This window comes from Pteronotus mesoamericanus, unplaced genomic scaffold (assembly GCF_021234165.1).
Source record: "Pteronotus mesoamericanus isolate MK-2021 breed Mesoamerican mustached bat unplaced genomic scaffold, CSHL_Meso_final scaffold_54, whole genome shotgun sequence".
NCBI classification, from domain to species: domain Eukaryota; kingdom Metazoa; phylum Chordata; class Mammalia; order Chiroptera; family Mormoopidae; genus Pteronotus; species Pteronotus mesoamericanus.
Window position 1 is genome coordinate 51270482 of NW_026555321.1, and position 12697 is coordinate 51283178.

Sequence of the window (12697 nt, forward strand, 5' to 3'; positions counted from 1 at the left end):
CACTGCCACACACAGAACCCAAGCTCACACAGACCTACTCCTTGTGCTTTGCCATGTCTCCAGTATCAATTCATGCTTCACACCAAATCCTTCCAATTTTTAAAATAAAAGTAAATTTTAGAGGTAAACGTTAGAAATCTATTCCTTCAGGACTATTGCCTAAGTGCCATTCATGCGGAATCAGTTCTAGAAAAGGGCAAAGCCCAACCACATAATCAGCACACTGAGCAAAGTCCGAACTCAGGACACTACGAAATGCCGTCCTCCATGACTATCACCCAAAGTTCACCCAGCAAAGCAATGCATTTCCCAATTTCTCTCATGTTCCTGAAACCCTGGAAGCAGTGCTTCATACTGGGCAGACAGTGGAGGCACACACCAGTTGCCCTTGTTGTGACTACATGTTGTGACTACAGTCTGTCCTGTAGGTGTCCTCCCACATTGAATCACTGATGCACATGAGGTCCAGAAGCCATCGCTACTAAGTCAACGCCAAGATATGCAAATGTTCCTGAAATAAGCAGCACCCAGGATGGTACAACTGAGCTCCCTCCCCATGTGTCTCTCTCCCCACTGACACCTTGAGACTCACCAGACCTTCACACCATCTGTAGAACAATGAAGATGACTGGGGCCCAAGAGGCAGTCCTTGAACTCTCTGAGCCTCCAGTTCCCCGGCTGTAAACTGAGAATAATCACCTCTATTTCACATGGTTGTCGCAAGGATTAAATGAAATAAAACATATGGAAACACCAAGCCAGGGTCTAACCCTGATATGGCAGCAAACAGTAAATGCTTATCAAATCTGGTAAATGAAAACATTCTAGTTTAATAAGGCTTAAAAAATGCAAGTAAATTTGCTTTCAAATCCATTGTGTGAGAGGTAATCACTGTGAGCCCACCATAATCATAGTGCCAAATGTCATATATATCATCTTATTTAATCTTAGTAACCATGTGTGAGAACTATTCCCTCTCAGAGAACAACTAATTGAGGTTTTGTCAAGTTCAGTAACTTGCAGAGCAAGAACTGGGCAGACCAGAATTTGAACTTAGTTCTGTCTAAACATAAAACTCATTCCCTTCTCCCCTCTTTTACTGTTTCCCAGACCCCAAAGCCAGGGAAGGAGGAAGTTGAAAAAGGGCCTGGCGGGGGCAACTGCTCAGTGGCGATTAGTACACCTGAGTCAACACAAGCCCAAATGAGCAAAGGTACCTGGCACTCGGGAGCAAAGAGATGGGAAAAAGTACACAATCAGTGTAACTGAATGTCAGCCCAAAAAGGATCCTTTGGCAATCTACATTAACGTTTTAATAGTGTAAGTGCCTTATCAGCATGAGGCAGGTAACTGGCTGAAGTGTGATTTTAAGCAAGTCACTATGTGACTCTTTGTGCCTCTGTTTCCCTGACGTGCAACATGAAGGCAGTACAATCTCTCTTGCAGTAATACTGTATATGGGTTAAAGAAATAATCTGCAGAAGCAGTTTTGCAGAGGGCCTGTCACAGAGGAAAGAATTCTCCCATTATTATGAAAGCCCTTTCACAACTAGACTTTCCACAGCCCCTTCTCCCTCACTTGCCTAAATTATCTGCCTCATCACTCAACTTCTCCTGTTACTTATCTGCCTCTCTCTTCTTCTCTATGTACCCCACTCATATACTTAGGCCACAAAAACTTGCTGAATACCTAGTCAGGCCAGCTGGAAAACAGCAGTGCATAAGAAAAATCTGCCCTCAGAGCTTAAATTCTTACATTTTTGAGAGAAGGTGGAAGACAGATGATAAACTAACAAAAAAAAATTAATATGCCACCAGATAAAGTGTAGCCAGTAAGGGATAAAGAATACTCCTGGGGAGAGGGGTGTCAGATAATTAGGGAAAGCCCTGTCTAAAGACTTAACATGGAATCAGAGAGCTGAATGAAAGGGAAAAACAAGATGTGAGATCAGTGAGAAGTGTTTCAGATAGAGGGAGAAGCAAGTGCCCTGAAAAAGGAACAGGCACAGTGTCCTAAAAGACTGAGAACACAGTCTGTTTCTGCTCCTCCTCCTCCTCCTGTTCCTGCTCCCTCTCTGCATCCCTCACAATGCTGCCATATGATTACTGGTTTACCTGCTAATTTTGCAACTAGACTATGAGCCCTCTTGAGGGCAGGAGCTATGTATCTTCCCATGTTCACTCAGTCATACAGTACTCATTAGCTAAGTAGAGCTATAGGCCAGCATTCTCTTAAGCACTGGGTTTACAGTGAAGAACTAAATAAGCATACTCTCTTCCTTCAGGAGTTTACAACAAATAGCATTGGGTACATGCTAAGTACTCAGAACACTTCTACTAAGTGAATAATACTGGCTTGATTTTTAGTTATGTAGTTTTATGCCATGCAGAGTTTTGGGCTTCTTTTGTCTGAAAGATCCCTCATCTTCTACTGTTATTCACCTGCCCTCTCCATAGCAAACTGTTTGCAGTGACCCCTCTAACTCTCCATGTTATCTCTCCTTGGCCTCTGCACACAGTCTCCTCCATCAAGAATGCCCTCCCCACCTCCACCTTCTTCACCAAACTAACTCCTGGTATTTGAAATTTCCCAAAATTTCATTAGTGTATTGATTTTAGCATTTGCTCAAACATGTACAAATCTCTTAAATTCTTTAGATAAAACATTTCCACCAAGTAACAAAGAATGAGGCATCTACTTGACAATTCCAGATTGAGTAGTAAAGACAGTTGGACAAACAATCCAAGCTTACTTAGGTAATTTCTTTCCCTCCCCAAAATACAAGATATTTCAGGGACTTTCTGGTCATTGTGCCTGCAGAGCTGCGCCAGGATACAAGGGGAGCAAAGTCCTCACTCCTATGGTTCTGTGAGCTCATCACCCACCCATAACAGAAATATTTCATTTACAGTAAACAAAACCAACTTGGCACAGGAGCTATCACTTAAAGGTCTTCCCCACACACAAGGTCAATAGTTTAGTGTCTAAATGATTTGAGATGGATTTCTAACAGTAGAAATTGTAGCTATACTTCATTTTTTTAAAAAAAGAAGAAAAAAATTTGGTTTTTTTCTAGGCAAGAAGGCAGATATAGGTTGAGTCACAACTTCCAGTGCTGCCTCCACAGCCTCATTTAGCTGAGAAGAAGTTGTACATGACCTTTAGTCCCTCCCTTCTAAAGGGCTGACATCTTGTTTGGAGCCTCCCACTTCAGTAGCTCAGAGAGTTAAGCTGCAGCCACTCATTTTGAAGTATACAACAGCAGGGGTAGGAGTTGAAGCAGTTTCCTTCAACAATACAAATTTCTCTCCAAGTTCCTATACAGAGGCTCTGGGCTTTGTGGAGAAGCACACAGGATTCTAGAGCTGAAGGTCTGGGGAACAGTGCTTCCTACAATGTCTCCCTCTGCTCCTGTTACAACAGAACAGCTCTGTGAACTCCACCCAGCCAGTATGAGACGGGAAATGCACGAAAAGGCAACAATACCACACTAAGAATTACCATTAAAATCCGGCGCCCTCAGCCGAGACATCCCCTTAAAATGTGAGGGTGGAATGAGTTCATCTCATGCGCACCCAGGCTGTGCCTGCTGTATTACACTGCCATGTACCACAGCACCCTGTTTTCCTGGCAATTTGGATGGGCAAAATGGCCCATCTGCCAAGGTTTGGGTGTGTGAGATGATGCCTAACAATGTAGATCTTTACTGGAGTGCTAAGTTCACTAAACATTGACCTCTAAAGTTTTAAAGCCTGCCTAGCTAGATCCCTAATCAAGCATCCAGCACAGTAACAAAAATGCCTGCCATTGGACAGCGAGTCCTGTGACTCAGATTCCTCTACTGTTTACTAGCTGAGTAACTTTGGGCAAGTCACTAAGCCACTCTAATCTCTTAAAAACACCTTATCAGACCCTGAAAGTGCTCACCTGACCTGGCCCCTGCTGACCTCTCCAAATACTACTTGTACTACCACTTTCCCCCTCTTTAACTGCCTGGATGCTGAGCTCAGTCTCACCTCAGGTCCTTTGCACTTGCTGTCCTCTCTACCTCACACTCTCTGCCCCAGAATTTCACCTGGCTGGCTACTTTTCATTACTCAGGTCTCAGCTCAAATATCAAAAGTTCACCTCCAGGATCTCATAAACATAGTGTTAATTTATATGGGTGCATGTTGTATAACTTCATTTATATAAAGTACAAAGAGGAACAAAACCAGTGTATGATCAGTTTAAGTCAGGGGATGGGTTACCATTTTCAGGGGGAAGGCAGTGAAAGTAAAGAGCACCAGAGGGCTCTCTGGATTACTGCTAAATGATTCTTTTCTTGATCTGGATTTGTTTACCTGGGCATGTTCAGTTTGTGAACTCACCAGGCTGTTCGTTTATAATATACACATTTTTAGTATGTTATGTTATACTGTTTAGTATGTTTTTAGTGTTATATTCCATAAAAAATTAAACCAAAACAAAAATATAACCTTGTCAAATTGGTTTCCCTTAATCCTCTAATCTATACCACCCTGTTGGCAAAGCTATTCATTCGAGATCTTGTGACCCTGTTTTGTTTTCTTCATAGCATTTGTCACTGACTGAGATCATCTTCATTATTGCTTTTGTATGTATGCTCTACCCCTTCCCCAGTCCCATTAAAATAAAGTGTCATGTGGCCAAAGACTCTGCCTGCCTTGTCCACTCCCAAATCTCAGCACCTGGAACAGTCCTGTTCTAGCTATTGGCCAATTACAAAAATATAGGTAAAATAAGAAATGACTAAAGGGGTCCTTTAAGGATATAACAGCAATAAAAAATCAAAATAGTGAAGCCAAGAACACAGGAAATAAAAAATTTCATGTCATTAAGCATTAGGAATATGTGTCAAATGATACATTTAAGGGGGGGGGGACTAGATAAAGTATCACTCTTATGGATACCTTTATAGGCGTGGTTAGTTACTTCTCAAAGCAAACACTGAGTCTTCCATGTCTGTTACCTAACAGTTTTGCACTAGGCCTGGTACAAAAACTGGTCTGAGCCAAAAGTGGCAACAGATTTCTGAGGCACTTAGTGAGGATTTTTAACTTTGTGGAAAAAGTGGGCGATGTTCAATTGTAATGTCTGCCTGGGGCAAGGCACACATCAAAGCAGATTTAGATGAAGCATCCAAGAATTTGAAGAGTTCCTTAAAGTCACGAGCAATACTCTTTTTTTTTTTTTTTTTGCCAATTCCAAAATTTTTTTATAAAGAAAAAATAAAACTGTGTAGCAGTGCGAGTGACTTTAAGGATGTAATATAGTGGCTACTGGTATAGAGACTACTGTACAGGCTTGCATGATGCATTTTCATGAGCAAATCCATACTCACAAAGAAACAGCCTAGTATAAGGGAAACTTAAAAGTAAGGCTGTATTCTGCAAACAGTTCTGTCACAAACTTTCTTTATAACCTTGAGCAAGTCATTGAACTTCATTAGGCCTCAATATTTCTACCTGTGAAATGAGCTGATCAGGCTAGATGCTTGCTGATGCCCATTTTCTTATTTTTGTACAGTTCTGACTTTAAAAACTGATTCTCGTCTTCTAAGTCTCCTGTTTACAAGATAACAGATCATTCACAAGCAAGGTTATCAGATGCAGTTTGTCAAACCAAGGGTCTGTCTCCCCAACCAGGTTCTCTAAAGGGTTGTGTTCAGGCTCCCATTTCTTGGTTAAGCAAGCAAGAAGTCCTACCCTTGAGCTAAACATCTGTGTTTCTCTGTACAATTACTTCCTTTGCTTGAGTTTTCATGCCCTAGGCCTCATGTTTCTCATTAATACAAGTCTACACTCACAGCACCACACTTCTTGTTTTTTGTCACACCTAAATAATGAATAGGACTTGATCACCTGGAGATATCCTCCTAACTCGATTACAACAATTAGTGATTTTAATTAGACAAAACCACCACTTCTTTTACTATCCCACCATACTGTTAAGTGCCTATTAAAGCTATTACAGTATTAAGTATTAGCACCTTTTAAATTTACATTAATAAAAGATAGAAATGAAAAGTCAAGAATTAAAAGGAAAAAATAAAAAAGAAAACTTTGCAGATGTCACAATTAGCTAAAGCTTAGAGTAACTAAAAAAAAAAATCATTAGTAGCTATCTTTGTTTTCTTAAAAACTATCCTATACACATCCTGGTTAAAACTGCATGGGTGAAAACTTGCTTCTCATCAGTTAAAAATGGGAAAATGGTCACCGGCGTTGCTCAACTGTGGCAGAGCCCCACACTGTCCTCTCTTTAAAGAGGAAGAGAGATTATCTATGGACAAGGGGAAGAGAAATTATCTAGGGACAATAAAAAGTCAAGTAGTTGAGTGATTTCTCCAAGACTCATTACCAACTCCTAACTCCACAAATGCCTTCTGACTCTTGCCATTTGCAGAAAGTAAACTCCACTGGGGGTCAAGTTCTAAGAGCTGATATTCAGCATGCACCACTGGCCCTCTTGGGGTTTTATTCCCTATAAACAAGAAGAAAGTAGACATGACCAATGCTCTGATGTGTTTTAGTGACGAGACTGGTTCTTACTGAAAGACGGGAGAGGGGAGACCGCTTCCCTAGCTAGCTGCCCCCAGGTCTGCTAAAGCAGGCAATCTTCAGAAGTTAGGCTGGGATGGGTTTCTTGGCAAGTTCACACACGGCTTAACAAACGTGCTCAGGAGTAGAGGCGTTACAAACGCTGAACTGGCAAAGCCAGTAAAACCTCAGGATTCCAAAACGCAATGGGAGAAACTTCCTAAACTTGCATGCAGCGCCCTGGCCAGGCGCCTTGCGCGCAAGGTCAGGGACTGACGCTGGTGCCATGTGAGACCTGGGTGGCTCACAGTCCGAGAAAGCTACCTGGCCCCGCTCGGTCCCTGGGCCCACGCCCGAGCGGAGGGTGCGGGGTCCTTCGTGCGCCCTGACACCTGGGGCAGAAGCAGAACAGGAAGAGGGGGGCCAGGCAAACGGGCGCCACGCCAGCGCCCTGCCCGCAACCCCTGCCGCGGGCCCGCTCACCTGCGACCTGGCGGGTAAGAGCCGGGTCCGCAGCGCCAGGTCTCGCAGAAGGGTCCGGGCCTGCCCTGCCGCGGGCGACGCCATCTTAGACAGGAACCCGCGCGGGGAGCGAACTGCGCGCGGTGCGGGTTGGGGAGGTGGAAGGAGGCGGCCCTGGCCGTCCCCCTTCAGCAGGCTCCTCCCCTGCCACGTGCCCTGTTCTAGTGGGTGCAGACTCTCCTCTAAAGGAGTACCTGGCCTGTGTCCAGCTGGTGGGCCAGCCGAATCTTTAGTCTCAGCTCTGGCTGCAAGTGCGCTTTTAACGTTCAGAGGCGGGGTGGCGTTCGCGCTGTGCCACCGGGAATGCGATTGTGAGCAAACGATCCGGAGTCATGTGGTCATGGAGCTTCAGCTGTCCCCGTGGACCAGCAGACAAGCAGCTATTAGTCATTGCAGTGAGGGATCGAGGTGGGGACACCCCGAGCTGACATAATCGACTGAGTAACCTCTGGTTTACTCTCTTGGGTCACAGAGGCTTTTCTGGAATAGCTACGTTTGAGCTTAGACTTGAAGGAATAAGGGAGAGACAAGTGGGTCTGGTGAGGTTGGCAGAAACCCTTCAGGGACGTTCAAACTTTTGGCATCCCTGGGACACAATGGAAGAAGAGTTGTCTTGGGTCACACGTTAAATACACTGCAACAGGTAATTACACGCACACACACACACACACACAATCTCAAAACATTTTAAATAAATTCATGATTTTGTGTTAGGCCAAATTCATTGCCATCCTGAACCGCATGCAGCCTGCGGGCTGCAGGTTGGACACCCTGCTTATATCTTAGTAAGATTTTGTTTTAATCCTAAAGGAGGGTTGATCCAAAACTATTAAAGGGTTCAAAGCCCTATCATCACCATAACAAGAGCAGACATTTGGAGTTTACCAGCTCTAAACACTGGACATGTAATAAAAATGACTACATCCCTGGCCAGGAAGCTAGTTGGTTTGAGTGTCTTCCTCACAGCCACGGTTGCAGGAGATCCAGGCACGTAAATGAATCAACCAGTGAATGCATAAATAAGGGGAACAATAAATGGATGTCTGCCTCCCCTCCTTCCCTCCCTTTCTCTTTCCCTCTCTCAAATCAATTATAAAAATTAAAAAATTAAAATAAAATAACAGTAGCAAATATGCTTAATGCGTGCCCGAAAACTTTACAAATATAAATGAATTTAGTCTCCATAGCAACCTTTTCCAGTACATACACCTGTAAAATCCACATTTTGCAGAAAAGGAAACTGAGGCACATTGAGATTAAGGAACTTGCTTCAAGCCCATTCTCCCTCTTGTCCTCACCCCATTAAGCACTATTTTAGATTTTTTTTTTAAAACCTTACATGTTCTAGAGCTTGTAATCATGGGATAAAATGGTACAATGCAACAAAACTAGGCACCTATTGCTGCTGATTTCCTTCTTTCTCTCCCTCCTTTTTTTTTTAAATTTAATTTGGACAAATCAAATATACAGAAAAGTTGCAAGAATATTACCCCAAAGTGCACAAATATCCTTTACCCAGATTCACCGTGTACATTTTGTCATTTGCTATTCTTGACAGAGATACATAGATTTATAGTCCACTCCTCATTGCAATTTTATCTGCTGGATTTAGCATCTGTTAGTGATTATTTCTTGAATCAGTTATTACTATGATTATTTCTTGAATCAGTTATTACTATGCAAAATGGTGATTATTTAGTTCCATCCTTTTCTACATATTTTAGTTTAGATTCTACCCCAAGAAGAGCTTTACCTTCTCCCATATTTCTTTACTTATTCTGGTATTCACTTGTATCTGGATTCACTTGTACTCGTGGATTTTTTTTTTATACCATGCCAGACCTGTGCTCTTTGCTATTGCATACACATCCTATCGCTGCCTCTGGATATGGGTCATTTAATCCTCACGAAAACCCTCCAACTATATCCTACTGTTATTCCCATTTTGTCAGAGAGAGAACTGGGGCACAGAGAGATTATGTAACTTGACCAGAGTTGCATATCTTGGAGTCAGACCCCCAAAGCTAGAATATAATCACTCCACTCCACACCCTCCCCTTGACATGAGTAGATCTGAGCTCCTGTCATCCATCATTACTTCTCCTGGAGCCGCCATCTATGAAGATGGAGCACAGATTCTTATTAATGTTTGTAGACTGAATGTTTAAACTTGGTGAGAGTTTTGCCCATGTCAGCATGAAACAGATTACCTGTAGAATTAATCAAAGACTTTACACTCAGATGTTGCTATGATAAGGAAGTCAGCCTTCCAGCAGAGACTAGAAGGGATTTGAAAGAAGAGTGGATTTTATTTTTTAAAAAAGGAGAGATTTAAGACATTCTTTATCTGAGTGTTCTAGGATAACATTATTCTATTAGAGCTTGATTTTGGGAAGTGGCTTACAAAGAGGCTTTCCAATTGCCATTCAAGTACCTTTGGTTTTCTTTGATTGGTTTACTACCTATTACTACATAACTGAGGACTTTCTGGGCTGTATAGCATCGTATGAGTTTTCCTGTTTAAATTGGAAGGCCACCTGGTCCTCAGCTTTGGAATCCAAGTCTTGTGTCACCAATTCCTCAATGTCTTCACCCATATTATCTCATTCTGCCTTCTCTGCAGCCAAGGGGCTAGGGAGATGGAACTCTCTCCAGTGCCTAGCACTGGGCCAGGACTAGAGGAATTGTGCAATAACACAGGTAGGATGAGTCCCACTTACTGAGCTGCTTCTAAGAATTTTCCCTCTTTTCTGAGCATTTTTCCAAAACAGGACGCTCTTAGAGGTCAGAGGTTCCATCATAGAGTTCTGCACCATGCTTCACTGAGACAAGCACTGGGTTTTCAATCAGACTGGATTGGATTCAAAAGCTACCTCTATTCTTTACAAACATGTGTCCTGGGGAAGTACCTACTTCATAAAGTGATAGTAAATATTCAATGAGATATTGTATGTAAGGACCTCGTGTTTAGTAGGGGCTTAACAAATGTTGTTTTTCTTCTGCTAATGGGTTCCTAATAATATTTGATAGCTGATGTGAAACACCAGAGCCACTCTGAGATATGAGTTGGAAGGGCTCATACCCTTTGTAACTTTTATCTTGGTAGCACTGGTAAACTCTGGAAATGAGTAAATACCAGATGAAAGCATTAAAAGTGTCTAAAGTAGTTGCCTCCAGGAAGTGGGCAGAGGGTAATAGTCAGGATACCTAATTTTTATTGAAGTATAATTAACATGCAGTAGTAGTTCCATGTGTATAACATAGTGCCTTGACATTTATATATATTATGAAATGATCTCCACAGTAAGTGTAGTTACCATCTGTCACTATGCAAAGTTGGTACAATATTATTGTATTCCCCTTCCAATACATTACATACCCATGACTTATTTATTCTATAATTGAAAGTGTGTATACCTCTTGACCCTTCTACCCATTTTACCTCAACCCCACCATTCCTCCTCCTCTCTGATAACTACCAATCTGTTCTCTGTATCTATGAGTCTAGGTTTGGTTTTGTTTGTTTTGTTTTTTTAATTCCACATATACATTAGATCATATGGTATTTGTCTTTCCCTATCTGACTTATTTCAGTTAGCATGATACTTACGATGTCCATCCATGTTGTTGCAAAAAGCAAGATTTAATATTTTTTCATGGCAAATTAATGTTTCACTGTACACACACACACACACACACACACACACGACATTTTCTTTATCCATTCATGCACTGATGGATGCTTATGTTGTTTCCATATCCTAGCTATTTTAAAGAATGCTGTATTGAACATAGAGGTGCATATAGCTTTTCCAGAAGTAGAATTGCTATATCATATGGTACTTCTATTTTTAATTTTTTGAAGAATTTCCATACTGTTTTTCATAGAGATTGTGCCAATTTACATGCCCCCTAGATTGACATGATGGTGCCTTTTTATTTACATCCTCACCAACACGTGTCTTCTTTGTTTCTTGTCTTCTTTGATAATAGCCATTCTAATTGTAAGGTATGAGGTGCTTTTGATTTGCATTTTCCTGATAATTAGTGATGTTGAGCATATTTCCATGTGTCTGTTGGCCGTCTAAATGTTTTCTTTGGGGAAAAATGTCTATTCAGATTCTCTGCCCAGTTTAAAATTAGATTGTGTATTATTTTTTTATTGAGTTGTATGAATTCTTTATATAGTTTAGATAATAATCTCTTATCAGATAAATGATTTGCAAGTGTCTTCTCCCATTTATTAGGTTTTCTTTTGTTTTGTTGATAATTTTGTTCACTGTCCAGAGCTTTTTTTGGTTTGATGTAGTCCTATTTGTTTATTTTTGCTTTTGTTCTTTGTTGTTGGAGTCTGATGCAAAAAAAAAAAATCACTAAGACTAATGTCTACACACTTACTGCCCATATTTTCTTCTAGGAGGTTTATGATTTCAGGTCTTATATTCAAATATTTAATCCATTTTGAGTTAATTTTTGTATTGGTATATGACAGTAATCCAGTTTTATTCTATTGCATGTGTTTGTCCAGTTTTCCCAACAGCATCTATTGAAGACTGTTCTTTCCCCATTGTATATTCTTGTCTTCTTTATCATAAATTAATTGACTATATGTATGGATTTATTTCTGGGCTCTCTTCTGTTCTATTGATTTATGGGTCTGTTTTTATGCCAGAACCATACTGTTTTGATTAATAGAGATTTATAGTAAAGTTTGAAACCAAGGAACATGATAGCCCCAGCCTTGTTTTTTTCTCGATTGCTTTGACCCATTATATTTTTAGAGCTTCAAAAATGCAGATTCCTAGACTCCACTATAGACCTACTGAATCAAAGTCACTTACAGTGGGGTCTAGGATCTGCCTATTAAATAATCTCCAATGTTTTCTTAGTTTAAAAACTAAAAAAGCAAATAAACTAGGCCAAAGAGAGACCAACTCTCAAGAATTTTCTTGGTAAATCGAGAGACAGATTACTCTACTTTCTTCCACTGAGTTCCTAATGTAGAAGTAAAAGCTGATAAACTGTAGATGCAGGTATGACTAAATGGTGCTTGCAGAAAACCTTGACACATTGGTGCAAAATCCATTTTCTACCTGAGTCTAGGGCAAATGTGACATGTAGAATAATTGGCCAAGGGTAAATAAACAGCAATTCTAGGCTTTTTTTCTTTATCAAAATTGTACTTGTGGACTGTTTGAATAGTGACTGTGTCTACAAGCAATAGCACTCTCAGAAGCATTCTGTAATGTCTGGTATCAAATTGAAGCACAGAGGTAGATATCAGATACACAGAGTTCAAGTTTCGACTTTGTGATTTAAAAGCTCCATGATCTTGGGCAAATTACCTCACAGCCTCAATTCTTTCTTTTGTGAAAGGAGATTATAATAGTACCTATTTTCCCAAGGAGGTGTGTTGCCAAGTTCTTGAGATCCCGGTTGCTGTTATCCCCCATGCCTTCTTTACTTGACTAAGAAGTTCTTTTCATGTTTGTTTTTTAGTATTTACACCTGAGAGCCTCAGTTTCACCATTAGTAAATTGAAGGCCAGGTATAATGGCATTTTATATGAACTGGGAGTTAACAGTATAGCACCTCTTATAAACTTTGCATACAT

At 40.9% G+C, this 12697-nt stretch overlaps 1 protein-coding gene across 1 annotated transcript in view; it reads right to left on the reverse strand.

The window, feature by feature from the left end:
* SUCLG2 (succinate-CoA ligase GDP-forming subunit beta) overlaps positions 1-7197 on the reverse strand; it is a 299815-nt gene extending 292618 nt beyond the window's left edge. The window contains exon 1 of the mRNA XM_054594876.1: positions 7045-7197. Within this exon, the coding sequence (XP_054450851.1) occupies positions 7045-7128 (84 nt within the window). The 5' untranslated portion in view covers positions 7129-7197. The remainder of the gene's footprint in view (positions 1-7044) is intronic.
* Between the last annotated feature and the right edge of the window lie 5500 nt (positions 7198-12697).